At 31.3% G+C, this 25298-nt stretch overlaps 1 protein-coding gene across 1 annotated transcript; it reads right to left on the bottom strand.

The window, feature by feature from the left end:
- Nucleotides 1-1928: 1928 nt before the first annotated feature.
- On the bottom strand, nucleotides 1929-24747 carry LOC133182673 (uncharacterized). The gene is made up of 17 exons (XM_061317526.1): nucleotides 24681-24747; nucleotides 23488-23930; nucleotides 15213-16074; nucleotides 10514-10738; nucleotides 8852-9073; nucleotides 8464-8583; nucleotides 8024-8146; nucleotides 7821-7895; nucleotides 7417-7541; nucleotides 6524-6613; nucleotides 6287-6376; nucleotides 4645-4770; nucleotides 3791-3923; nucleotides 2793-2939; nucleotides 2639-2700; nucleotides 2398-2456; nucleotides 1929-2114 (listed from the first exon to the last, which is right to left on the bottom strand). Exons 1-17 carry the CDS (start codon nucleotides 24745-24747, stop codon nucleotides 2081-2083), a joined length of 3003 nt encoding a protein of 1000 aa, XP_061173510.1. The 3' UTR covers nucleotides 1929-2080.
- Nucleotides 24748-25298: the final 551 nt, after the last annotated feature.

The following is a 25298-nucleotide window of genomic DNA, read 5'->3' as shown; positions in this document are numbered from 1 at the left end:
GTGTCAGGGAATCTTTAAACGAAATTTCGTTTCAGATAAAACATACATTCAACACATAACTGTTTAAAAGCGGAGAATAATTGTCACTTAAATTAATTATCAAAAGAGGCTCGTTTGAATGATTATCAACGGATGCATTGTTTATACATTATATAAATATATTTATATACTGCCATATGCACTAGTGTATGTTTACTAAAATAATATTGCCCCTCTGTGGTGAGCAGAAGTTTTGAAACAAATTTCACATCAATTGGAAGCTGATATCTTCAAATTTCTACCTTCAAAATTGAGCGTTTATCACATCTTAAAACAAACATATACCGGTACTGTATACAGGGGAATTTTTGCCTCCATTTTATTTTCGTCCCTTTCGCCCTTGACATAAGTGGGCGAATATAAGAGGGAGCGAATTTAAAGAAGACAGCGTAATTTCTTAAAGAGAACTGTGACTGGGCAAAATTAAAACGGGGTAAAACTGTTTGCAAGTGTGAAAGGGCGGAAATAACACAGGGTGAAAATAACCCTGTATACAGTAACGTTTCTCTAGTAAACAAGAAAATAGTTCTTTTACTTAAATATGAATAGAGATATATTTAAATTTAATACAACAAGTTATCGAAACCTAATTTGGCCATGTGTTTATTCACATTTCTGCAAAGGGGACATTTTTGTTGTTTTTAAAGGCAGAGATTTTTTACGGGGTGGTAAATTCCAGGTGAGGAGGGGCTTATTTTGTACAGGAGTGAATGCCTTGAGGGCTAGCAGTCTACCTGTGGTCGTTTGTCTCCCAATCCCTATACACAGGAAGTGATTTAATACACAGTAGAATACCCAAGAAGTCAAACTTTACCTGTGTTGGGATTTTAAGATGATTTTAAATTAGAAATAAAAAGTTGTAAATGAAGATTAATCTCAATAATTTTTATTAATTTGTAATTGAATGTGTCTCAAAGCATCCCCATCCATTAAAAAAATACATATTTTTAAAGTATTTGTTGAGCTTTGAAAAAAAGATATACCTAATTTTGTGATATATTACATGTGTATCAGAAAGACTATCACAATTATTTCAAATACTAAAGGTGTATATATATATATATATATATATATATATATATATATATATATATATATATATATATATATATATATATATATATATATATATATATATTATCAAACTAAAAATTCCATAGTAATACAGCTTCCCTTTTGTTTATACCATTTGTGGTAAATATCAAAGGATCAAAAGTTATATGAAGGTCACCACGAGTGCCAACAAGGTGTACATGGTATACACAGGGACTAGTAGGTAAATGTCAATCAAGTTCTAGCACCCAATGATGTACCTTAATGTACTTGATTGACAGGGGTACACAAACAAGGTATTTTTAAGGTGGTGCTTAAAATCTCTGCCTTTAATCAACTTGTATCTCATGTCTTAATCGCTATATTGCTACTTAATCGCTACTTGGCAACTGACCCCCCCCCCCCCATAAAATTGAATATACGAGACAGTATTTTCCTTTTCATTAATATTAAGGCTGGAGAGCAAAACTCTTAAGAATTAAATGATTAATTTTTCAGTAAAAATATATCGACCGAGATCAAATTCATACCAATTTCCGCTCAGAATTCAGAATCTGCTGAAACTTATTTTCTTATAAATATGTCCATGGCCCCTCTCTTCTCTCCCACTGTTTCCGATTATAAACTGCATTGTTTTCATATATGAAATATTAATTAATTTGTTCCGTTGACGATAGATATGACTGTGAATACTCACGTACACAACCAAAATTTTGCTCTTCCATCATCAAAATTTGCATACACCCACAGTAATAAACATTACTTTTTATCGCTTTTACTTATTTGAAAATTCACGTGATTTCCGTTCAACTAAAGAGTTTCTTAAAATGTACATTATGCAAATTTTTAACTTTGATTCATCAAATATAAGTAAATATTTTTATTCCATTCTTATATTATTTAAAATATATGCATACAGTAAAATATGACAAAAATAAAATTTAAGATAAAAAATACAATGTTTAGTGTGGACTTCTTTCGGCAATCGTCAAAAATCGCATCTTTCAGTTCGAGATCCATTTCTGAAATTAAAATAGAACAGGAATATTAAAAACAACACTTAGAACATGCATCTATTTCAGATCCATAGAAAAAATAACAGTACATACATATCCATTGATAAAATAGATATTCATTAAGTATCATATTTCACATTATTTTCGATTCATCACTTCTTTTTCTGTTTTTCTGTCACTGAAAACTTCAAACTATACACGTATTATACGTTTAAAGAAAATGAATTTTAACTCTGTTAACTTTATTAAAATCTAGGTAAAAAATAAACCAACAATAATAAACTTGTACCTTATAAGGCGGAGGTCATGTATTTTCAAAATTTCTCTCAATCCATCTTGCCACTTCACCTTATAAAACCAAAGAATATTAGAAATGCTACTTTTGTAATATAAATCCATTAAACACATTCTCATTCTATAATTTAAAAACTTAATTGTCAATACATGTATATGATATAATGATAATTAGATTAATTACAAATAATACAATAAAATATTAAAAGGTCAGTAGTTTTGGTTAATGTAATTACCTTAACAAATCCTAAATTCAGTTTGTCGTAAATAAATCCTTTTCTATTATTGGTTGGATCACCTGGAATTAATAGAGACATTGATCTCAATTTCTGTCTAAAACAAAATGCTTCACATTTCATACAACAGAACTATCTGGCAAATAAATCGTACCTCCAACTACCATTGCACCGACACAAAAGTCAAATTCATCTTTTGCTTTTCGGGGATCATCTATTGTTGCTAATTCGTTATTCTGTGCGTTTTGTATGAAGTGCCGATAAATAATATCACCACTGTCGAGTTTAATTTTAATCCAATCTGTAATTTTAAAGAAAATGAAATTGAATTTAATCTTAATAAGGCAAAAACAGGTGTTCTCAACAACTTGGCCTTGAACACTCTAAACAGCCTATAAAGAGCTAGGTTCACTTTATGCATAAAATGGCCCTGTAGATATACCAATTTATTGACTAACACCTTATGTTCCATTTTAAACATTAAGATAAAGTAGAGACTTAGTGCTTTCATTTCCTATTAAAATTTCTCTCCTTAAAGTCCAGGTCTTGGAAAACAAGCTTTATGGAATTGCAATGTTCTTGAATTTAAAGGAAAACAGGTATATTTAAGTACTTTCAGAGAAGAAAAATAATATGAGCGCACCCTCTGATCTAAAAAATAAAACATGTTTTGTAAACCTTAGAAACGGTTCTATCAGTAAATAATTGCATATTTTAGATCAGAGATCTATATTAAATATCGAAAAATAGCTTTAAAAATTGGCTGTTTTCGTAGAATTGTTCAGGATGTTAGGAAAATGACGCATTTCATGACGTCATAATGCATTGACTAGCCAGAAAATTGCGTCATTTTTGGTAGCTTCGCAATCGCCAAAAGTCTAAATGAAATTTAATGCAAGTCAACTAAAACTAAGCAGTTTCAGTTTTTCAGAAATTCAAAGGGCCAAAAAAGGCCCTAAGTGAACCTTGTTCTTTCTATTTTAAGAAACAGAAAAGACAATGTTACTAGCCTCTTAAAATGCATTCTTATTAATTCTATTACTTGCCATTGAAAGTATGTTTATTCAGCAAATACTATTTCAACATACATTATTTGTGCGAATTTTTTTTTATCAAATTACAACACCGGATAACGATGTCTTATTTACATACTAAGTTTTCTGTGTTTCACCACCGTTCCCACCTCTCCAGTGTTAGTTTTTACACGAGATCCGAGCTTTGGTAGACCCGGATACTCGACATCAGTCAACTCTTCTGACGACAATAAAAACTCCTCTATTTGAACCTATAGGTTTTGTACAAAAATAAGATAATTTGAATTTCTAGGAATTTGAGCATATGGAAGTAACAATGAATAAAAATTATTCAAGACTGGATACTAAGTACTTGTCAGTCTTCACTATTTTTACAAATCAGTCAAGGATTTCAAATTTTATGATTATATATTTCAATTGTACATGTTTAGAAACAAAACTACAAACTGGTTTTTACTTTACCCAAATAAGATGTGTGTGTGTTTGTGTGAGGGTGTGTGTGCTAACAAAATGTTGAAGTTTCTTAGGCTTTAGTAAATTAACTGAGAACAAATACTGCACGAAATTGGGATAACGAGATAAATTTTCACCCCGAGAACCATTGTCAAACTTGACTACATCTCAACGTTTTCCATTCTCAATACATGTACTTCCCTCTAATGCATGCAATATTTTTATTACATTGAATTACACAACAGAGCCAAAACACTCAATTCACTGTGAACCTTAAGGGTATACATTTCAAGCATGTTTTCATTTTTATAGTATCACCCCTTGTCAAGTTCTCTTTTCCTGTTCATGGTAACTTCACATTGGAGGGCATGGTGTTGTTCTCAGAGGGTAGCATTTTACGTTTTTCAAACGTCTCTCGATCAATCAGATTCAACTAATTTACATGAAGGTATGCTATTATAAATTGAAAAAGGATAGAATAAAAAGAACATTTTATATTTAAAATAATATTAAAATTACAATGTCCTCCTGGTCAATCTTACAGGTCTGGTTTCCTATTATTTGTTGGAGTTGTGTTTTATAATCCATATTCAAATAGCCTATGGAAGTTTCCCTGCATCTATGTATTACTTCTCCGACAATGAACTGAAAATAAAGAGAAAAATTTGCTGTTTTTCTTAATTTATGTGTAATTTCTTTTACAATTAAATGAAAATAAGGAGAAAAAAATTGCAATGTCCCTTCATTTATGCATTACTTTTTCAACAATGAACTAAAAATAAGGAGAAACATTGGCATAATATTAATTTCCGACAATAATCTGAAAATAAGGGGAACTATAATTTTTTGCTTTTGCAAGAAATAACATATGTCACCCCGAACTGATCAAAATGCTGCATTATTGGAATTGAAAGCAAGAAATAAGAATGTAGAAATGTCAAACACAACTGTCACTGGACATCAACTTTTCTATTTCCCGAGAGAAAGTGGGAAGCGTGACAAATTAACAAATTCGTTCTTTCCATGACATAGTGACAAACTATGTGAAATCGATTCCATTTTTTATTTATGTATTTATTCATTTATGTTGTAATGTTTTTATTCATTTATGTAGTAATATTCCACTGTCACCTGCATATGGGGTCTATGTCTCCCAACTTATTCGATACTCAAGAGCATGCTCCGACTATGATCAATTTTTAAACCAAGACAAGCTACTGCCAAATAAGTTGATTTTACAGGGATTTCAAAAACCTCGTTTAAAGTCAGCATCTCGAAAATTGTTTTCCGTTATAATGGCCTTGTTAGAAAATATAACCTATCATTCGTTCGTATATTGGCTGACGTTTTTCGTACCTATTGTTAGGCATTTGTTTTTATACTAGATTTGACTGCGGAATATTCCGCTACCTGATAAATACTTTGGGCTCACAGCGGATGTGACCGGTCAACAGGGGATGCTTACTCCTCCTAGGTACCTAATCTCGTCTCTGAAATTTCTGGGAGACTGTTATATACCCTATTGACAGATTTGTATTGTTTGTGGATTTTTATTTTTTTTTTAGATCAATCACTGTTCATTATCTTCACCTTTTTCACTTTGGCAGAAAATACCTCGACAGAATTCAATTAATAATTCTTTAAAGTTTTAAAAAGTTTGACTGTGCACTTACCGAGAAAAATGAAATTTAAATTAATGTGCATGCATATTTTTCCTGTTTCCATAGACTTAGTCGGGGCGAAATAAAAATTGGCAGTTTACCTTCATATATATATATATTAATTTTAAAACAATAAACCGAAAAAAGAGAAAGATTGGTATTTTCCAAGCATTTATTCACTACTTTTTCAACAATAAACAGAAAATAAAAGGAAAAATTAGCAGTTCCCCTGCATGTACACTGTAAATACTACTTTTTCAACAATAAACTAAAATTTTAAACAATTGAACAATTTAAAAAAGGATTGAGTTTTCCTAAGAAAGCGAATTTTATATTTTTATGAACATTCAAAGAGAGATCAATCCTTTATAATTTCTGGATAAAGATTTTTATAATTCATTCATATATGCCCTCCATTTAGTCATCTTTATAAAACGTAAAATGCAACAAAGAATGCAATTAGTCGTCTTAAAAACACATTACTTTTAAAATTCTTTTACCTGATATTTGAAGTGTTTTGTCAAAACCGAAATATTGTCCAAATCAAAATACTTTCCTCCTCCCAAATTTGCCAGCCTCTCAAGAAATTCCTTTAAAAGTGAAAACAAAATATAAACAAAGTACAAAGTTTTTTAGTGTTTAAATAGGTTACTGATTACTAAATGTGATAGTGTGTGTAATAACTGATTAAGAATTAATTATTTGAACTAATATACATGTGAAATACTAAAAAATACCTTGTTTGTTTGCCGTCCTGTTCCCACAGTGAATAGCTGAAAACCCTCGGTTCCTAATTGCTGTACAAATGTTGTTATCTCCTCATATTTCTGTATAAAGTAACACCTTTTATTACATGTTCCACAGTGAAATACTGTTTTTTATCCATTGAATACAAATGATAGCTTTGAAAGTGATATTATATCAGAGTGAAAAATATTAAAAGTTATATTATTCTCTATGAAAAATATTAAACTTGCGGCAAAACTCTTAATTTTCCTTCCCTTCAAGAAGAGTGTTATAAAGAAAATACTCCATATTTTAAGATAGCAAATGTAAATTAACCACTCTGAAACGGACTAAAACCGCCAAAGTATCTCCAAATTGTTGTTTAAATCCATGTTACAATTTTCAATCTGACCATCGCGTAGCTATGTTGTCTCTCAACCGTATAACTATGACTTCACAGTCTACGAGACTGCGTTAGAAAAGACAGAGACAAAATGGAAACCAAAGTAAACATAATAAACAGAAAATTCAATGTTTTGTAGTTAAATATGGAATTCATTTCACTCCTGAGTCAGGATTGTTTTTTATTTTTACCCATTCTTTGCACCAAAAAAAATATTTTTAAAAATTCTGTTCAACTCATGATATAAATTCTATATCTAACTACGACTATTTTAAAAAAAAATCCGTGGGAATTCTATCTACAGGTACTAGGGTACTAGTGCTTAGGCAAAATTCTTGAAGAGATTGACTGATGACAAAAAAGGGCTTTCTATATCGTACTGATAGACAGAATGAAAATTTTAAAAAAAATATGTCTTGCGAGATATATTTTTTTAACAATGATCTCTACTATGTGCCAACTATTTCTAAAATGCAGTTTTACTAGTTGTTTTTACAATACCTCTGGATCCTTTGGTGCATGTTCACTCTCCGACATATCCATATACGAATCTCGAGTAACACGACCATCAGTAAACAAAATAATACGTGGTGCTATACAGTGTTCATGTATACATGTTGCATGTCCTAAAACAAAAACAAAAATCAGCCATTTTTTTCAAGGAAAAGAAATTTTTTAAACTGTGTGAGGTGTGATTTCAAAAACAAGATAAGGCTTTTGAATACGTTTTTGAAATCCGGAAACATGATGGAAAATGTGTTTTATATAAAGGCTAGACATAGATAAAAGTTGTTTTTTTTTTTAATTTTTGTTCAATTATGTAAAAGCCCTTGTCGTTTTAGATGCCGAAAGCAAGAAAACTACATTTTAATGATTTTTTTTTACAAGATTGTAAAATTAATTACCATTACGTTGTAGCTCTAGTCGACATAGAGATAGTGCAGTGTGTATCGGGGAAGTCCCTCCAACTGTTAGACTTTCTTAAAATCAAGTAAAACCATTCGAGTCATATACATTATGATTATTTAAAAAATACAAAACAATTTCGTAAGTGCATAAAATACGAAAAATTCATAAAATACATATATAATTTCGTACGATGCCTTACCGATTGCCCGTCTAAATTTGGTGTAGTCGTTTGTAAGTTGGACTAATATTTTTGTTTCCTTTCCAAAAACAGTAAGTCCTATATTTTCTTCTAAACCATCATCTATAGCAATTTCTTCAACAACTGAAAATAAAAATCAATCAATAACTTAATTTTTAACACACTTAAAAAAAAAAGACGAATAATCATTCATTCTGAAATGGTAGTAATCTCATTTCCGCTGTAAGAAGATCTGAATTGTCTCTTCTTAACATGATTTTTTATAAACACAAGGTAACTGGAATACTATGATTCTCTTTTATTACGCAACGACTGATCCGTTGATGTAATATTTTATTCAAGCCATAAATCTAAGAACAAATTTGGATGTAATAATAACCATCTGCTACTTTCATCCCAATCAATGGACTAGGATTATTTTATTAGACATGAATGCTTACCATCCAAAAAGCTAAAGATGCTTGACTTTACTTGTTCCATAACTTTTGAAGTCATACTTCCTGATACATCAACACATAACATAGTGTCCAGCCCGTGAAGACGGCTCTCTTCATGATCAACTTAGTAAAGTGTAAAAGAAAAAGTCCATTTATCAGAGAAATCATTTCTTTCTTTTTTTTAATGCAAAAATATTTATTAGTAAGTAGGAAGAAAACAAGTCTTTATGCAATTTTCCTTTCCTGGATTCCTACAAACAGATGAACTTAACTTTTATGGCATGCAAATCTTACAATAGTCTTTCTTAATACTTATAACTTTGCCGAATATGAATTATATTTGAAAGGAGTATAAACGTCCTCAATTTTTTATTCAGTTGAAATGTCTTACCTTTTAGAGCCTCTTTAACCGTTCGTATTACTGGTTTAGATTTTGTCAAACCGGACACTTTTAAGGTTTCCTCAATATCTGTATCACATTCACTGTTGCTGACTTCCACATCAGCATTATTATGATCAATTTCATTGTTTATTTGTATTCTATCATCAGAAATGCATGTGTTTTCTGTATAAGAAGGATTTATTTTTGACAGATTTAATTCTTCCTTACAATCTGAAAAGTAGAGAAAAATCTTTCAATTTCTTTAAATGTCAGTCCGCTTCTAGCATATTTCCATATCAAAGACAGGAAGGGGGGTATTTAGTTAATTTGGTATATCACTCTAGATCTATCTCTTTGTCTTTAATACTTCAATAATAATCAAATGATTATTAAATCCATCTTCCTCTTAACTTTTGACATAAATAACATGGAATCTTTATACATGTACATGTCCTTAGCATTAAGGTAGCTTACAGAAGAGGAGTATAATGACCTGATCCAATGTTATTTGGACAATGCCAAGGAAATTAGACATGTAAAATTCCTGTCAGGTCCATATCTTGCATTGAAAATAAATTACCAGCTGACACTTGGCTCATAGGGAAATGAAGCTATGATTATAGGGTATGTAATGGCCCTGATATAATGTCATTTGGACAAGGTCAAATTTTAAGAAATGGAAATATTTTTCGTCTGGATCATATATTTGAAATAAAGCAATATCAGTTCATGGTTGACACAAAGGAGTTTCTGATCGGAGAATGAGTCATCACCCTGAACCAAATTTAATTGGATAAAGTAAAGATCAAAATTATAGAATTAAACTTGGCATATATGGTGACATTCTTCTCATTTTTGCATAATAAAAAATTTGAAGGTTTGTATCAAATTGAACTTGGACAGTTTCTCCTTTAAAGTATGTCACTCCTGATACTAGTTATATCAAGGATTTTTTAGAAGTAAATTTTAGATATCTACTCATATGGCATGCCTCAAAATCGCAAAGAAAACTGGGGGTCAGTGTGCATCTTACCGAATAACGGTACAATTAAATTCACATTTTTCGTACTTAAATTGTAATTTTTAGGCTTATCACTTTAACCTTTATCATATTTTACCTGATGTAATCAAGGCAATAAAATGGTTTGTATAATATTTATTATTGAAAAAAATCCTAAAATTAATGCGCAAAAAAATATCGTGTGACCTTTTTTTGCACTAAAAATGTCATATAAGGGGTAATAAAAATCTATGCAATAAAATATTTTCTTGAATCTCGTTTTTTATGACTGAAGTTCTGTGTAGTTTAAAGGAATGAAAGTAAAACTGAGTAAAAAATATATAGGGCTAAAGTTCCAAGATAATAAATTAAACAAATGTGTAGATTTGAAGAATTCTCTTCTAAATATACTTACATTACAAGAAATAGTTTTCCATATATCTTGTTTCTTTGTGATTTTGTGAGCAGTTTTTGAATTTAATATTGTAAACAATGCATTATAATTCATATTTATCATAAAAATTGTTTTGTTGTAAAATATTTTTAATTGAATTAAAGTGAATTATTTAAATTTGGGGAGGGGGGCATATGTCATATTTGTTTGCAATGATTGATTATCTTTTCTGTTAGTTCAATGATCTTTTTTTGTTTTGGTTAGCCATTATTATTACCTTCAGGAACCTTCTCTGTTGTTCTTCTGACTAGTTTAGAGTTTTTATGATCAGAGAGGTTCAAAGTTCGATTACTATGTGTACAATATTTCATCATTACGTATTGCTGATCACTTCTATTTGTTTCAGTGATAATGTTTTGGTAAGATTCTGTATCCGCTGGCTCTTCAGAACTTGCTGATTCCGTGGTTATATCTTCTAGCAATTCTGTCTCTTCCCCGTCATCTAAAGAAAATAAATTTGCATTAAACTATTTACTTCCATAGTGGTGTTAATCAAACGTGGATTCTCAAAAATATGCTTATCAAATGTGGATACTGAAAAACAAAAAACACTTTTAGAAAATTTAAAATGACAATGATTACTTTTTCAGGAGTCAGTCACATTAAGGACAGATGATACAAGCAAATTTTTATCAAAAATCTTGAAAATAACAAATAAATCATGCTTATATAAGTAAAATGAATAAGTTTAACCACATAGATTTTAATATTTCATTCAAAGGTTCACGATAATGGTGTTTAAAGTGACAAAAGTTGTATAGATTAATAAGGATGGTTGCAGAAAGGTAGAATTTTGAACATCATGGAGAGTTTACAATTTTTTTAATATTTTAGAAATATATTATTTACATCATTTACGACCAAATTAGGTCCAAAAATTTATACCAAGCATCCATTTTTTGTTTGTATCATCTGTCTTTAAAACGACTTTTCTACATTTCATACAACCATTCCGCAGGATTAACCAAAAATTAGTCTTTTGGATATCATAGACAACTGCTTCTTTAATAGAAATGGAACTCGTAAATTTTCATATCTTGTGATTGGTAATCTACAAAATTAATTTGTTAAAAATTATTCTTAATCTACACACAAGTACTCTGAGGTTGATATTGAAAGGATGCTGAAGTTACTTAATGGCAACATCTAAGTAGTCTTTGGAGACCAAGTCTTCCACAAACTGTTGGAATTCCGAGTGCACTAATCTTGCTTCTTTATTAGCCAACCTATTTTTATATTCCTATGAAACTGAATTTATTAAAAAATTCTACACAAGAAGAAATCTCTTGCTGTTGGCCTGTAGCCTTCAACTTGAGTGACTTCCATTCGTATGTCGACTCGACATATCCCAGTGAACACGAAATAAAAGTCACCACAGAGTCCTTCACATCCGTTTCATATTTGGATATTTTACTGACTATAGAAGATAATGGCTAACTATCAACAAAACAGTATGACAAACGAGACCACTCAGCTTTATTTATCGTCAACTTTCCTTATTTATGGACCGGTCTAGGTAGCCTACTGGTATGGTGATCGAGAGACCCTTTTAAAGCGCCCGGCAGTAGAGGTGAAAGTCACGAGACGTCCAGATGAGACCTTAGAAACCAAAGTTCCGTGTCACGGTAGGAGTTGGCATGTTTACACCTCCTAAGCACCTGATCCCACCTGTATACTAAATTTGACTACGGAATATTCTGTCTACCTGATCAATACATAGGGCTCACATAGGAGATACTTATTCCTTCTAAATACCTGATTCCCCCTCTGAAATTTCCAGAGGCCCGTGATTTTTGTTCTGATCACAAGTTTGTATCGTTTGAAATATTTTTTTAAATCGATCACTGTTCGTTATCTTCACCTTTTTCATTCTAAGCTTGTTTAAATGTCAGGATTACTGGCATCGAGTTGTACATTTCATTATGACCCATCTTTAATCCTTAAGACAGTGACAATCAAACTTGATTTATAAAACATGGGTATGCTTGCATATGAAGATGACTGAGGGCTCTGTATTTTTTTTTGAATTTCAAATATTTTTTCTCATATGTATTTCTATGTCAAGCTTTGGTCCCCTATTGTGACCCAATCCTATAGTCCCAGGGGTCATTGAACAAATTTGAACCTTCCCTACAGGTTATTCAAATATGACTAGTTGTGACCATGTTGGTCTTAAAAAGACCAGTTTTTAAATATTATTTCCCCGCAATCACTCTTAGACAAAAGGTTGGTTCCCTATTGTGTCTCCGCCCTTGCCGAGGAGTCATGATTTGAACTAACTTGAATATAAATTGTATAAGGAAGCCTTCCACATAGGTTTTGTCTTTTCAGGTACAGTGGTTCTTGAGGTATATTACCCCTAATAAAACAAAATTATCTATAATTAAATATTCATCTGATATAAATGCTCTGGCATTCATCTAAAGCATTTAAGAATACGATATATCTATTTTATATGATATATGTACCTAAGCAGTAATTAATCAAAGAGGATGGCATAAAGGTCTATGAAGGTAAGCTATTTGTTTACATAAAAATTTAAATACTAAGTAAGCTATCAAATGCCGCAGTGAAAAGTTGAAAAAGATTATTTTTTTTTAAATTTATTGATTCAAAAAAGGGAGATAACTCTTGAAGGACATTTCAAGGTCATAAATTAAGGCGCAATCAATCCTAACATACTGATAAGTATAAATGGAAATCATGTCTAAATATATTGAGCAATAAAATAGTGCACATCTGTTGTGCATTCAAATCCATTGAATCTGGGCAGAATTCCTTAAATGACTATCACATCACATCACTACTAGCAAATTATATCCCTTTGCGAAGGAGTACGGGTTTTCATTTGATCAAATGTATATCACCTTCAACCATGGATGCTTTGTGGCAAGATTGGTTGAAACTGATTGATATTGAACTGGTGGTTTTTGAGTAATTAAAAATGTATAATGTTAACAGCAACAGACAACATACAGATGACAGACAAAACTTTGATCAGAAAAGCACATTTGAGGTTTTAGCTCAGGAAAGAGATCACTGCGTCACAATGCTCGATGATTATGTAATCGTAGATAAGCAGAGACCCTTATTATAGTTTTAAAAAAATTGAAGACAACGACTTCAACAATTTGAAGCTTAATGTCAATTTTACATATTGTGTTCACCTTGTTCTTATTAATGTCAATATATTTCTGTATAAAATTTATAAAATTTTATTCCCCAATAGTGATCAAATCCTGGCCACAGGGAACATAATTAGAGCAAATATATATTTCGCTCACACAGGGATTCTTTATTCCTTGACCAGTTGTGACCCTTCTGTTCTTTAGAAGAAGATTTTTCTTCATTTTTTTCCCTATATATTCCCATATTCTATTTCAACCCGTTATTGTAGCCTCATGATAGCCCTATTGGACACGTTTATACACTGCATGAAAATGCATACATTTTAAAATTACTATTTGTGGCCTTGCTGTTTTTGAGGGGAAAAAAATCCTATAATGACTGTAAAATTAACCCTTTATTGTAGCATCCCCCTAGCCAAGGAGTCACAATTTTTATTGAATCTACACTTCATGATCATGCTCCATCGCAATGACTAAGTGTTGACCTGGTGTTCAAAAGAAGAAGCTTCCTACAGATTATTTTACTAATATATACCCTTACGAATCTTTCACCACACGTTACTGTCCCATTCTAACCAAGGGCTATAATTTTAATAAACTTTGAATTCACATTACATGAATATGCTTGCATATTTAATAAAATGTGGTCCAGTCTTTCTTGATAAAAAGTTTTTTTTCTACGATTCCCTATGTCAAATATTGACTCCCTATTGTGGTCCCATTAATACTTCAAGGACCACCATTTGAACAAAGTTACATTGTATATACTATATAACAAGCTAATTAACGGAATTAAGGACAGGAGTTTACTAGAAATATTTTCAGGAACAATTGGTAACATAAGTTTTTGACCTTGACCTTTGACTCTTTCACCTCAACATTATATCATCTGCAAATCAGTTTATACCATGTATGAACCTGTGAACATAACCTTTCACCTTTGGCCTCATATTAAATAGGGGTCCTTCTTAAGATAGAGAGTCAACACCTTAAGTTTCAGTACCAAAATGAGAAAGAACTTAAATTATCATGTGGAAAACATTTTATAAAACATAATAATTTCTGACCATGAACTTTGAGTTTTTGAGCTCAAAACCAATATGAGTCTTTAAGTCACAGGGAGTTATTATATAAAATTGCATTTCAAAGCTTAAAGATTTTTAGAGATATCATTCTAAACTAATGTGAATCATTTCATGACATATGTGATTGTGTGACCTTGACCTTTCACCATTTCCCCTCAAATTCAATAAACAAGAGTCATCACCTTAAGTTTCATTGCAAAATCTCAAAGAGAACTAAACTTACTATTTGAAAACATTTTTTGCAATATATGAATTTCTGACCTTGACCTTTGACCTATAAATATAGGGTCGTTTTTAATTTAGAGTCATCATCTTTGGTTTCATTGCGAAAGCTCTGACAGAATTATGTTTATTATCTGGAAACAATTTTATGGGAATGCTTGCTCCTCCGTGGCACCTGATCCCACCTCTGATGTTTTTAGAGGTCCGTATTTGCTCTGCTCCTGAACTGTATTGTTTAAGTGGACTTTTGAGCATGTTTACTGTTCGTTATCTTCAAAAAATAAAGTTGATCTTTTAACCTCAAAATCAGTTGGAGTCGCATTGAAGTTAGAGAGATTAAAAACATTAAATCTGCAAAAGCTCAAAGAGAACTAAAGTTATCATCTGAAAAAAATATTAAGAATGTCTTACCTTGACCTTTGAAGTTTTTTTCTAATGTACATCATTATGCTATTGAATCTTTACGAGTTTTGAGCCCTACCTGAAATTAATAATTCACTTCCGTATTCGCTGATTGCCTTTGCGAGTGTAGGAGATAAGGGTCTATTTGATTCTGGAGAGATGTCGGTCGGTACTTGTTTGATAACATGTTCTTCAGAATAGAAGGGGTATATCGTATCATTAAATTCACAAGATGAGAGATCATCCATCTCGCCCTTGAATGTCAGCGTTGATTTTTTATCTGGAATTCCGTTTGTGTCCTCTGTCGACATGGAAGAATGGGACTCAATGTTTTCCGAATCATTAGAGTCTCTAGATGCGTTACAATTAACCTGATCAGATTGTCTAACATTTAAAAAAATTTCCTCAGATTTCACAGTAAGCTGTTCTCTTGATAAACCTTGTGGACTAAGTTTACATTTCAGTGAACAGTCCATTTCCAAGCTCTTTATAATCATTGCTAATAGTTCCTTTATCCGCGAGCACTCTGAAGATTTGTTCTCTATATCTCCACTGTGTTGTTGAACTGTCCTTCTCAGTGAATCCACTTTTTGATGAAGTTCAAAAACAAGTGCGTTTGATTCTGTCGTGGTACTTTCAAGCTGTGCAACTTTGGAAAACGTCTGTTCTTGCTGCCGACGTAAAAGCTCAATTTTCTGAAATACATGCTGAAACCTGCCGCTGGACATCTTTTCAGTTTGTGCATCACTACTCTTTACATCCTCATTCAGTCTTTCCATCTTTCTATGAACTTCTCTGATTTGTCCATAAAGTTTTTCAGATATTGCTTTAAAGTTTTCATTTAAGGCTTCAATAAAATTCTGTTTAAACTCTCTTATTTCTGTCTGCATTTCGTCCACACGCCGTGTGAAGTTGTTAAACCATTCGTCTGGCATAGCTACCTTTTAGTAAGAAGATTTCAGTGATGAAATATTTTAATATATCATTTTCGACTGATACGTAAACTCTCTTTTTATGTATCAGTCGAAAATGATATACTCAAAAACAGCTTTTTGAGACAAAAGAATTAAATTACCGATAACATATAATGCATATTAGAATACAAAAATAGGAAAAAAGGTGTGTAAATCCCAGATTTAAAAAAAAGAAAAAATGGAAAGGGGGCAGCCCCCAAGTGCCTGTGGGCGATATGAAAATCATCTATCCTTCTGTCTTCGACAATGCAGGAGTGAAATAATAATCAAATAGAATACACGATCAGTATGTACTGGTCCCCGCTGACAAAGCAAGTTATAACATTGTCTTTGTTTGTAAGGCTCATTATTTGAATTGTATTTTAGAGGAACTAGGATTTAATTCTGCAAGCGGTAATCCAACTTATACCCATAGCTCCCTTTCTAAGGATGAAATTCTTCAAAACCATATGCCAGTTTTAAATATTTTTAATATTCCCAACATTCAAAATGAATTTGAATTACCATACCTATACTGGATTCCAAAACTCCATAAAAATCCTTGCAAACAAAGATACCTAGCGGGTTCCAGTAGATGTTCTACCAAGCCTCTTTCTTTACTCCTCACAAAAATATTTACAGCAGTGAAGGAGAAACTTCAGAAGTACTGTACAACAGTGCATTCGAGAAGTGGTGTAAATCAGATGTGGATACTTAAAACCTCCAAGGAACTTTCAGAAAATTTGAATTCACAAAATTTTTATCAAAATCAATAACATCAACAAGTACGACTTTTCAACACTTTATACAATCATTCATAAATTAAAGCCCAGACTATTTGACATCATAGACACCTGCTTTTTCAATAAAAATGGAACTCGTAAATATACTTACCTTGTCATTGGTCATATGCAAACTTATTTTGTTAAAAAGCATTCGATTGTACACACAAGTACTCTTAAGTTGATATTTAAAAGATGCTTGAGTTTCTGATTGACAATATCTCTGTAGGTTTTGGAGATCGGATATTTCAACAATCTGTTAGAATTCCCATGGGTACCAATTGCACTATCTTGTTAGCAGACTTATTTTTGTATTCAAATGAAGCAGAATTTATTCAAAAACTTCTACATGAGAAGAAGAAAGCACTTACTGTGGCCTTCAACTCTACATTTAGATACATCAACGACGTATTATTAAGTAACAATAGTTACTTCCATTCATATGTCGACAAATATGCCATAGAGTCTGACAAATCTGTTTCAAATTTGGATATTTTACTAGAAAAAGTCTTTAATTGTAACCTAACAACAACAAAGCTTTATGATAAACGTGATAACTTCAATTTTTCAATCGTCAACTTCCCTTACTTGTGTAGCAATATACCATTATCTCCTGCATATGGGGTTTTGTCCCCAGTTGATTCGATGCGCAAGAGCCTGTTCTACGTATGAACAATTTCTAAAACGATGCAAGCTATTGACAAACAAGTTGATGAAACAAAGATATCAACAGTCTCGATTGATTTCATTATTTCGTAAGTTTTATCGTCGATACAATGACCTTGTCAGCAAATATAAGCTGTCATTTAGTCAAATGCTGACTGACGTTTTTCATACTAATTGTTAGGCCATTATTTACGCACTGAATTGTCTACGGATTTTTCCGTTTTTTCCCCAATCATGACAAGGAGCATACGGCGGGTGTGACCGGCCTAACAAATAGTATGAAAAAAGTCAGTCAGCATTTGACTAAATGGTAGATTGTCTTTGCTGACAAGGTCATTGTATCGACTATAGAACTTACGAAATGATGACTTTAAACGAGACTGTTGATATTCTTGTTTCATCAACTTGTTTGTCAATAACTTGCCTCGTTTTAGAAATTGTTCATACGTAGAGCATGCTCTGACGTATCGAATCAACTGAGAGATATAGACCCCGTATGCAGGTGATAAGGGTATATTGCTGCATAAGTACGGGAAGTTTACGATTGAAAAGTTAAAGTCATACTGTTCGTTATCTCCATATTTTATTAGTCATATATTGAAAATACAATACACCTTTGAAAATCCCCTTTAGTCTTTGACATTCTAGCAGACAAATTGTTTGCATGATAATTGTTTGGATACTTTAAAATTATGAGGAATACTGCACAATCGTTGATTTTTTAAACCCTATAAGATCTAAATTCGCGCTGCTTTGTAACCATTTGTTGTCTTATGAATAAAGGCGAAAAGAATGGATCGGTCTTAGTACAATAGACGGATATGCATTTCAGTGAATAGATTTGGCTTTACTCGTCTACATTTACATTGCCAATGTATATCAGTCAGGAATCAAAGTACGTATGTATTCATGAGAGTTGAATACTTCAAACAATAAATTTATTATCAAAATACAGTGGTGTAGACAGTGTGAAGTTAAGAAGATAATTATAATTTTATTATAATCAACAATTAACAAAGCTGGGGATATATTATCCACTTATATTAACGAGGCCATGATTGCGATGATATGAAGTGTCAACAACATTTGAGATGAATGTATACCACGTTATATATGTTCTAAAACAAAAAGTTAAGTGTATTCACCAGGACAGATGAGTAAGGTTTTAAAAGGTCAAGCAAGTTCACGTCAGGTAAAGAACAATCGTTTATAATGAGGAAGGCCATTGGATTTCCGAACGTTTTCAAACATACTATAATTGAGCGCATTCAGGTACATTTTTCTCCTTTCACATATAGGTAGATTTGATAAAATACACTGACCAGTCGAAGGAGAAAAATGTACCTCTTTTAAGTGCTTTTAAAAGTAGGGCGGGGCTAAAAAGTCAATGGGAATTGGATGTTAACAGTGTACTCCACCTGAAATAGAGATATATTTCTTCCATATGATCTTATTTCCGGTAATGAAAGTGGTATTCAGTGAAAGTACACGTATCAAACATTAACTACAGGGAAAAAAATTTCAAATTCGGATATTCATTTTTTGTCAATCTCTTGAGGGGTCGTGTAGCACATCATCCATTCCTGGTCCTCTGGCTCAGGTAAGATTCCAGGGTTGAACTACGTTAATCTTGTATTGAAAGTACTTTACATATTTGAAAAGCTTATTCATTATTACTCATGAACGTTTAGCATGCAAATTGTTTACATCATTATAATGAGCAGCTTGGTCTCTACAATATATAAAGTCTATGTTCTTCCGCTCCAGGAATCAAGTCCCAGGGCTGGGCTACGTTGTTAATTAATTGAAATTTATTACACAGTGTACCATATCTTTTTTACCCTTGAACTTCTAGGAGGCAAACTGATTATCATAATCCTCATATGAATATTATTGTTTGTTAGGGTCCAGAGTTAAAGTTGGGTGAATAAAAAAAAATGAACAAACACTTATTTATCAACCTGCACTAAAAATACAGGCAATGGTAATAAATTTCTATGTCTTAGGATATAGAAAGTTCTAAATACCTGCCAAATATCTCATTGATATTTCAATTCACAAAAAAGTTTTGCCCAAAAATGATGCTAAAAATGTCAGGAGTGCAACACTTTTTGTGACATTTTGAAAATTCAATATTTTTTTTTCAAGACCTTTGAAATAAATAATAATGGTTTATGTTGGAAATAAGGACTTTCCTGATAACAATCAAAGTATTGAGCTTGAAATGTAGACCGTAGCAACTTTTGTTTGACCAAGTTGTGGTCATGGCTGAAGTTGAAAAAATGTTATACCATGTCAGGAGTGCAACAGAAAAAATGTAGTGTTGCCAAAAAAACATTAATTTTAAAAAATCTGAAAGATAATTAAGTCAAAAAAGAATTCTTAAAGTGTAAAACAATAACTGATATACAATTTAAAACTTAAAAATGGTATATAAATCACAAGCAGCATTAATGAGAGTCAAGTATCTGTGCATACCCAATAATGTCAGGATTTCAACAATCCCCAGCATGAAAAAACTTTTATCAGAATATGATTCTCTAAGTTTTATTTTGGAAAATGAAGACACATAGAACATTTTTACCAAAAGATTTATCAATTACAGGGTCTGTCGGTGTTTCAGATCTATATTTCTATGGTCAGGAGTGCAACAGATTTTAAAAAGATTCAAGCTATATGATGAAAATACTTCTATTCATGCTAAGAAATTCTTTAATTAATAATGATCTATTTGAATAATTCAGTACTAAATTATTGACAGTTTTATTATTAAAGTCATTCTCTTTTTCAATTTCATCGATTCAGATGTGTTTTTATCTTCTTCTTTTTTTTTTTTTTAATGAATATAAAAAATAAACACACTGAAAACATCGTTATTAAATTCAAGTAATTCCACCTCAACTTCACTGAAACAACAGAACAAGTTCTGATGTAATTTTAGCTTCACAATTCTACTTTAAAGACTCTCATGTGCAGCTCTTGGTCAAAAGTGCAATAAATATGTTCGAATTATTGCTGCTCAAATATGAATAAATACAAAGAAAAAATTGATGAGTAGAATGTTTCTGGTTGACCTCAGTTGCTTTCAGTGTTTTCCTGTGAAGGAAAATGTACTGTAAAATTTATTTTATCTTCTAAATATATATTTTAGCTAAGTTTTTTTTTACATAAATAGGGAATAACTCAAGATATAAAGTCAAGTTTATAAACTTTTATGTGTTTTAATTGTGAAGTATTGGACTATAATAATGCACAATTTCGTTACCTCTTGATGTTGAAAACACTTTATGAATTTTTGTGTTCTATGGTTTTAATTTTTAATTTTACTGCAGCCAGGAGTGCAACAAAACTGTTTTATAATCATCAATGATCTTCATCTATCTTTACTAAAAAAGAAATTGAAAAAAAAATGTTTTCAAGATACTATTTGACGTTCAAAACATTATGTCTGTCAACTAATGTAAAATAGGGTCACTTCAAAATCTAGATTTTTTGTAAGAAAACTTGTATATCAAAATTCTTTTTGGCTTTGATTTAAAGAATTGACTTAAATGGACAAATTTTATTTTTTCATATTTCTTTCCTATTAGAACTTTTAAAAATCAGAATTGAAAACATAATGTAAAATAACAATCAAAACGCCATTTTTTTTTTCCACATATACAAGAGAAGAAAGTCAATCATGAAAATCTAATCATTTATATCCCTGATACCCTTTTGAAGCCAAAAAAAAAATAATTTCTTTTGATTTTGTATTTTAGAAAGTCTTTTAGGATGTAGTGATATTTTCTATTTTCAAATAAAGTTGAATAATAAAAATTTTGAAACTTTTTATCAACTTGCTATTCTATTGCAACTTCAGGAATTTTAATTAGAATGCATGTACAATATGATGATATAAGTGAAAATATGTTATGGGTAGTTGATTTTTTTTTAAAAAATCAATTTGGTGGTCATTATTTTTGAATTCACCCAGTTCTAAGAGGGACATAGCCTGAGAAACTTTGATACTCAGGTGATCATCAAGGCCCATGGCTTTGTGTGTGTGTGTGTGTTAGGATAGGGGTAAAATTACTCATATGTAGACTTGTCTTCATTAATTGAGTTATTACATGTAAGAGACTGTCACTAAAAGAACCTTTTGCACTTGTAAACCTTTAAAGGTTACTTTTTTCCGAGAATCTTGTTAACACTTTTGAAATATTGACATGTTCAATTGGATACATATATTTTATTTCATCGTTATTTATCAGTCACCTTACACCCACTTTATATGATTTATGAAGACATGAATATAAACAATAAATTGTCGTTGCATCTATTGCAGGAAAAATTTATATAACCCACTTATGCGGATTCTGGATTTTTTATTCTGCTACAGTTGCAAACTAATTCCAATCTTAACAACCAAAGAATTTTTTATTGTTTTAATTTAACAAACGCTAACACGAAAGCATAAAAGTGCCACGTAATATATTTTTTTAAGTAGGCAATTCCGACTTTAAAGTTGGTGATTCCATCTTTAAAGTTGCTAATTCCAACTTTAATCTTGGCTTTTCCAACTTTAAAGTTGATAATTCCAACTTTAAAGATGGCTTATTCCAACTTTAATCTTGGCTTTTCTAACTTTAAAGTTGATAATTCCAACTTTAAAGTTGGCTTTTTTCAACTTTAATCTTGGCTTTTCCAACTTTAAAGTTGGCTTTTCCAGCTTAGAAGTTGGTATTTCCAACTTTAATCTAGGCTTTTCCAACTTTAATTTGAGCTTTTCTAACCCTTTTCTTTAGTTTTCCCCTTTATTTTAAATAATTACTAATTTTATTGATGCAACTTTAATACACTGAAACAAATTGGTGAGCAATTAATTAATTCAATTGTGTCATTTTTTTACCATGACCTTCCCTATGACCTTACATATAACTTCCAACTTTAAAAGCCCTTATACATTGTATATCTTTTGCTTCATCTTATATAATTTTATAGACGTGAACTTCATACATCTTCGTACATGACAGGATTTTAAACATATCTTTTTAGGAGATTAGTCATATTTTGTTTTGCTTAAACAAAAGAGACCAAAATTAAGTTGTTTGATATTAAGGATAATACAATGACCTTGTCAGCAAATACAGTTTATCATTAAGTCAAATGCTGACTGACGTTTTTCATACTAGTTGTTAGGCCATTATTTAAATACTGAATTGTCTACGGATTGTCTACCCGATCACGAAATGAGCACTCGGCGGGTGTGACCGGTCGACAGGGGGTGCTTACTCCTCCATGGCACCTGATCCCACCTTTGATGTTTCTAGAGGCGCGTGTTTGCTCTGCTCCAGATTTGTATTGTTTAAATGGGCTTTTGAGCTTGATTACTGTGCGTTATCTCCATATTTCATGAATCAACATTATATTTTATGCTAAAAATACAATTGAACTAAATGTATCAATTCTGTATATTAAAAAACACCATGAAATCATTCCTTCTTTCATTACAATTTCATAATTAAATCGTTTCTTTCCATTGTATTTACATGTATAAAACAGCAACACGAGTCTACCTACAAAGTATATGAATATAATAGCATAAAGCCATACAATGTTGGAAAGGCGAAGATTAAAGTTGGAAAAGCCAACATTAAAGTTTGAATCGCCAACTTTAAAGTTGGAAAAGCCAGCTTTAAAGTTGGAATTACCAACTTTAAAGTTGGAAAAACTAAGATTAAAGTTGGAATTACCAACTTTAAAGTTGGAATCACCAACTTAAAAGTTGGAAAAGCCAACTTTAAAGTTAGAATTACCAATCTTAAAGTTGGAATTACCAACTTTAAAGTTGGAATTACCAACTTTAAAGTTAGAGTTACCAACTTTGAAAGGTATTACGTGGCACTGATACGCTTCCGCATTACATAACATGATAATTATGATATAAGTTGAATGAACTGTAATACTCTACCTGAGCTAGATTCTCAAGGTCTGGATTTGAGGAAAGTGCTGAGTCATCACTTTCATATCCGTCAGCCTCCTTTGTAATGACAGTGTAAGAAGAACGACGATGAAGAATTTTCATATGATATCTGCTTCTAGAATTGTGTTCTAAAACCTCTTTATCTAACAAGATTGGTTCTAAATCTCTTTCTAATTGATTCTCCACCAATAAGTGACGAAACTTTTCATAGTTTCGTTTCGAAAATATCCTTATACTGAATTTCAAGCAATAGTTTTCTGTTGTAACTGATTTCAATATACCATCATATGACGCAACCCATTGACACACAGAACTTAAGGTTATTTCATTCCGATTTTGTAACTTTTGAACGACTCTGTCATTCCATAAATGGTTATCTTTATGTATTTGCAACATCCAAACACAGTTCCAATATTGCCTGGCATTTCTACCTGTAAAAACATGTATACATGCAATTAATGCAAAAAAATTCTAGCATAATTAAATCAGGCATGTAGCATCAAGGAGGCTGGAGGCCTGTCACCTTCCCCATTTTTTTTCCAAAAATAACCTTTTACTGTTGAAAAGTTCATTGAAAGGATTCTCCCCCCTTACTTTTTGTTGCAGTAAAGTCAAACCAGGGTATTTTTGTGGTGATGTATGAATAGAATTTGGTTGTGAAAGAAGGTTGGAACCCCCCTCCCCCTTCCCACGAAATAGGATTTTTTCGCTTTGTTTGTGTTTTTTTTTTTTTTTTTTTTTTTTTTTTTTTTTTTTTTTTTTTGTTTGTTTGTTTTTATTTATTTAATTATTTATTTATTTATTTATTTATTTATTTATTTATTTATTTATTGGCTTGTCAAAGTTTTGTCTTCGGGTAAGTTGTCAATTTATTTTATTTATTTATTTCTTTTTGGCTGGGCTGCCCCCTTTCAAAAACAATACTACATGTATATATATATATATATATATATATATATATATATATATATATATATATATATATATATATATATATATATATATATATATATATATACGTTTATAAGTAAAATTCTTGGTACAGTAAAAAATATATATATGTTTGTGTGTGTGCCACAATTCAAATTCTAATTTAAAATCTGTCTTATATACGTTTTATATGTGTCAATATTAATGAATTGGTGAATAATTTTATTTTACAGACAATTTTGAACGTTTACCTCTCTCAAGGAATCCTTTGTTTTCATGAGGAAAATCAACTAGTTGTCCGAAGAGAAGTATATCCATAACTACAATATAGAAATGAAATTAGGCTGGGAATTCCCTCCTCTATTTATATGACGTTTAGTCTAAAAATATATCAATACCGCAGATAAGTGATATCATGTATTAAATTAATTTAAACAGACCCGATTTCACTTTGAGGGGGCACAACTATATATTTTCAGTTGGGGGGGGGGGCACTTTCAACAACTACCTAACTAAAAAAAAGAAAAAAAGAAAAAAAAAAGGTCATCACACGTTTTTATTGAGAGGGCACAAGCATAAAGTAGTTATGTTTTCTAAAGTATTCTATATATCGGCAAAATTATTGGGGGGCACGCCCCGTGCCCCCCCCCCCCGGTTCCTACGGCCATGTAATAATTGCGGGTAATAACTTAATTGATGCTCGCAGTACTAGTAAGTCAATTGAAACGAGCAATTATAATTCACCTATATTATTCGCATTCATAAAATAATTCGTGATTGTACTTTAAATGGAATTCTGTGCGCATCAGATCAATTGTTGATACAAATTCATTAGAGAAGTAAAATGATATCAACGATTGAATTAATGC

The sequence above is a fragment of the Saccostrea echinata genome, unplaced genomic scaffold, assembly GCF_033153115.1.
Source record: "Saccostrea echinata isolate AGI-Se365-2 ecotype Australia unplaced genomic scaffold, CSIRO_AGI_Sech_v1 ptg000009l, whole genome shotgun sequence".
Classification (NCBI taxonomy): domain Eukaryota; kingdom Metazoa; phylum Mollusca; class Bivalvia; order Ostreida; family Ostreidae; genus Saccostrea; species Saccostrea echinata.
This window is presented reverse-complemented; position numbering and strand designations above follow the sequence as displayed.

Coding starts and splice junctions, on each gene's coding strand:
- LOC133182673 (XM_061317526.1), bottom strand. CDS start 24,747: ATGGATATACTTCTCTTCGGACAACTAGTTGATTTTCCTCATGAAAAC. Junction 16,075..23,487: donor ACCTTGAGAATCTAGCTCAG/GTAGAGTATTAC, acceptor TCTTACTAAAAG/GTAGCTATGCCAGACGAATG. Junction 9,074..10,513: donor AACAGAGAAGGTTCCTGAAG/GTAATAATAATG, acceptor TCTACTTTTCAG/ATTGTAAGGAAGAATTAAAT.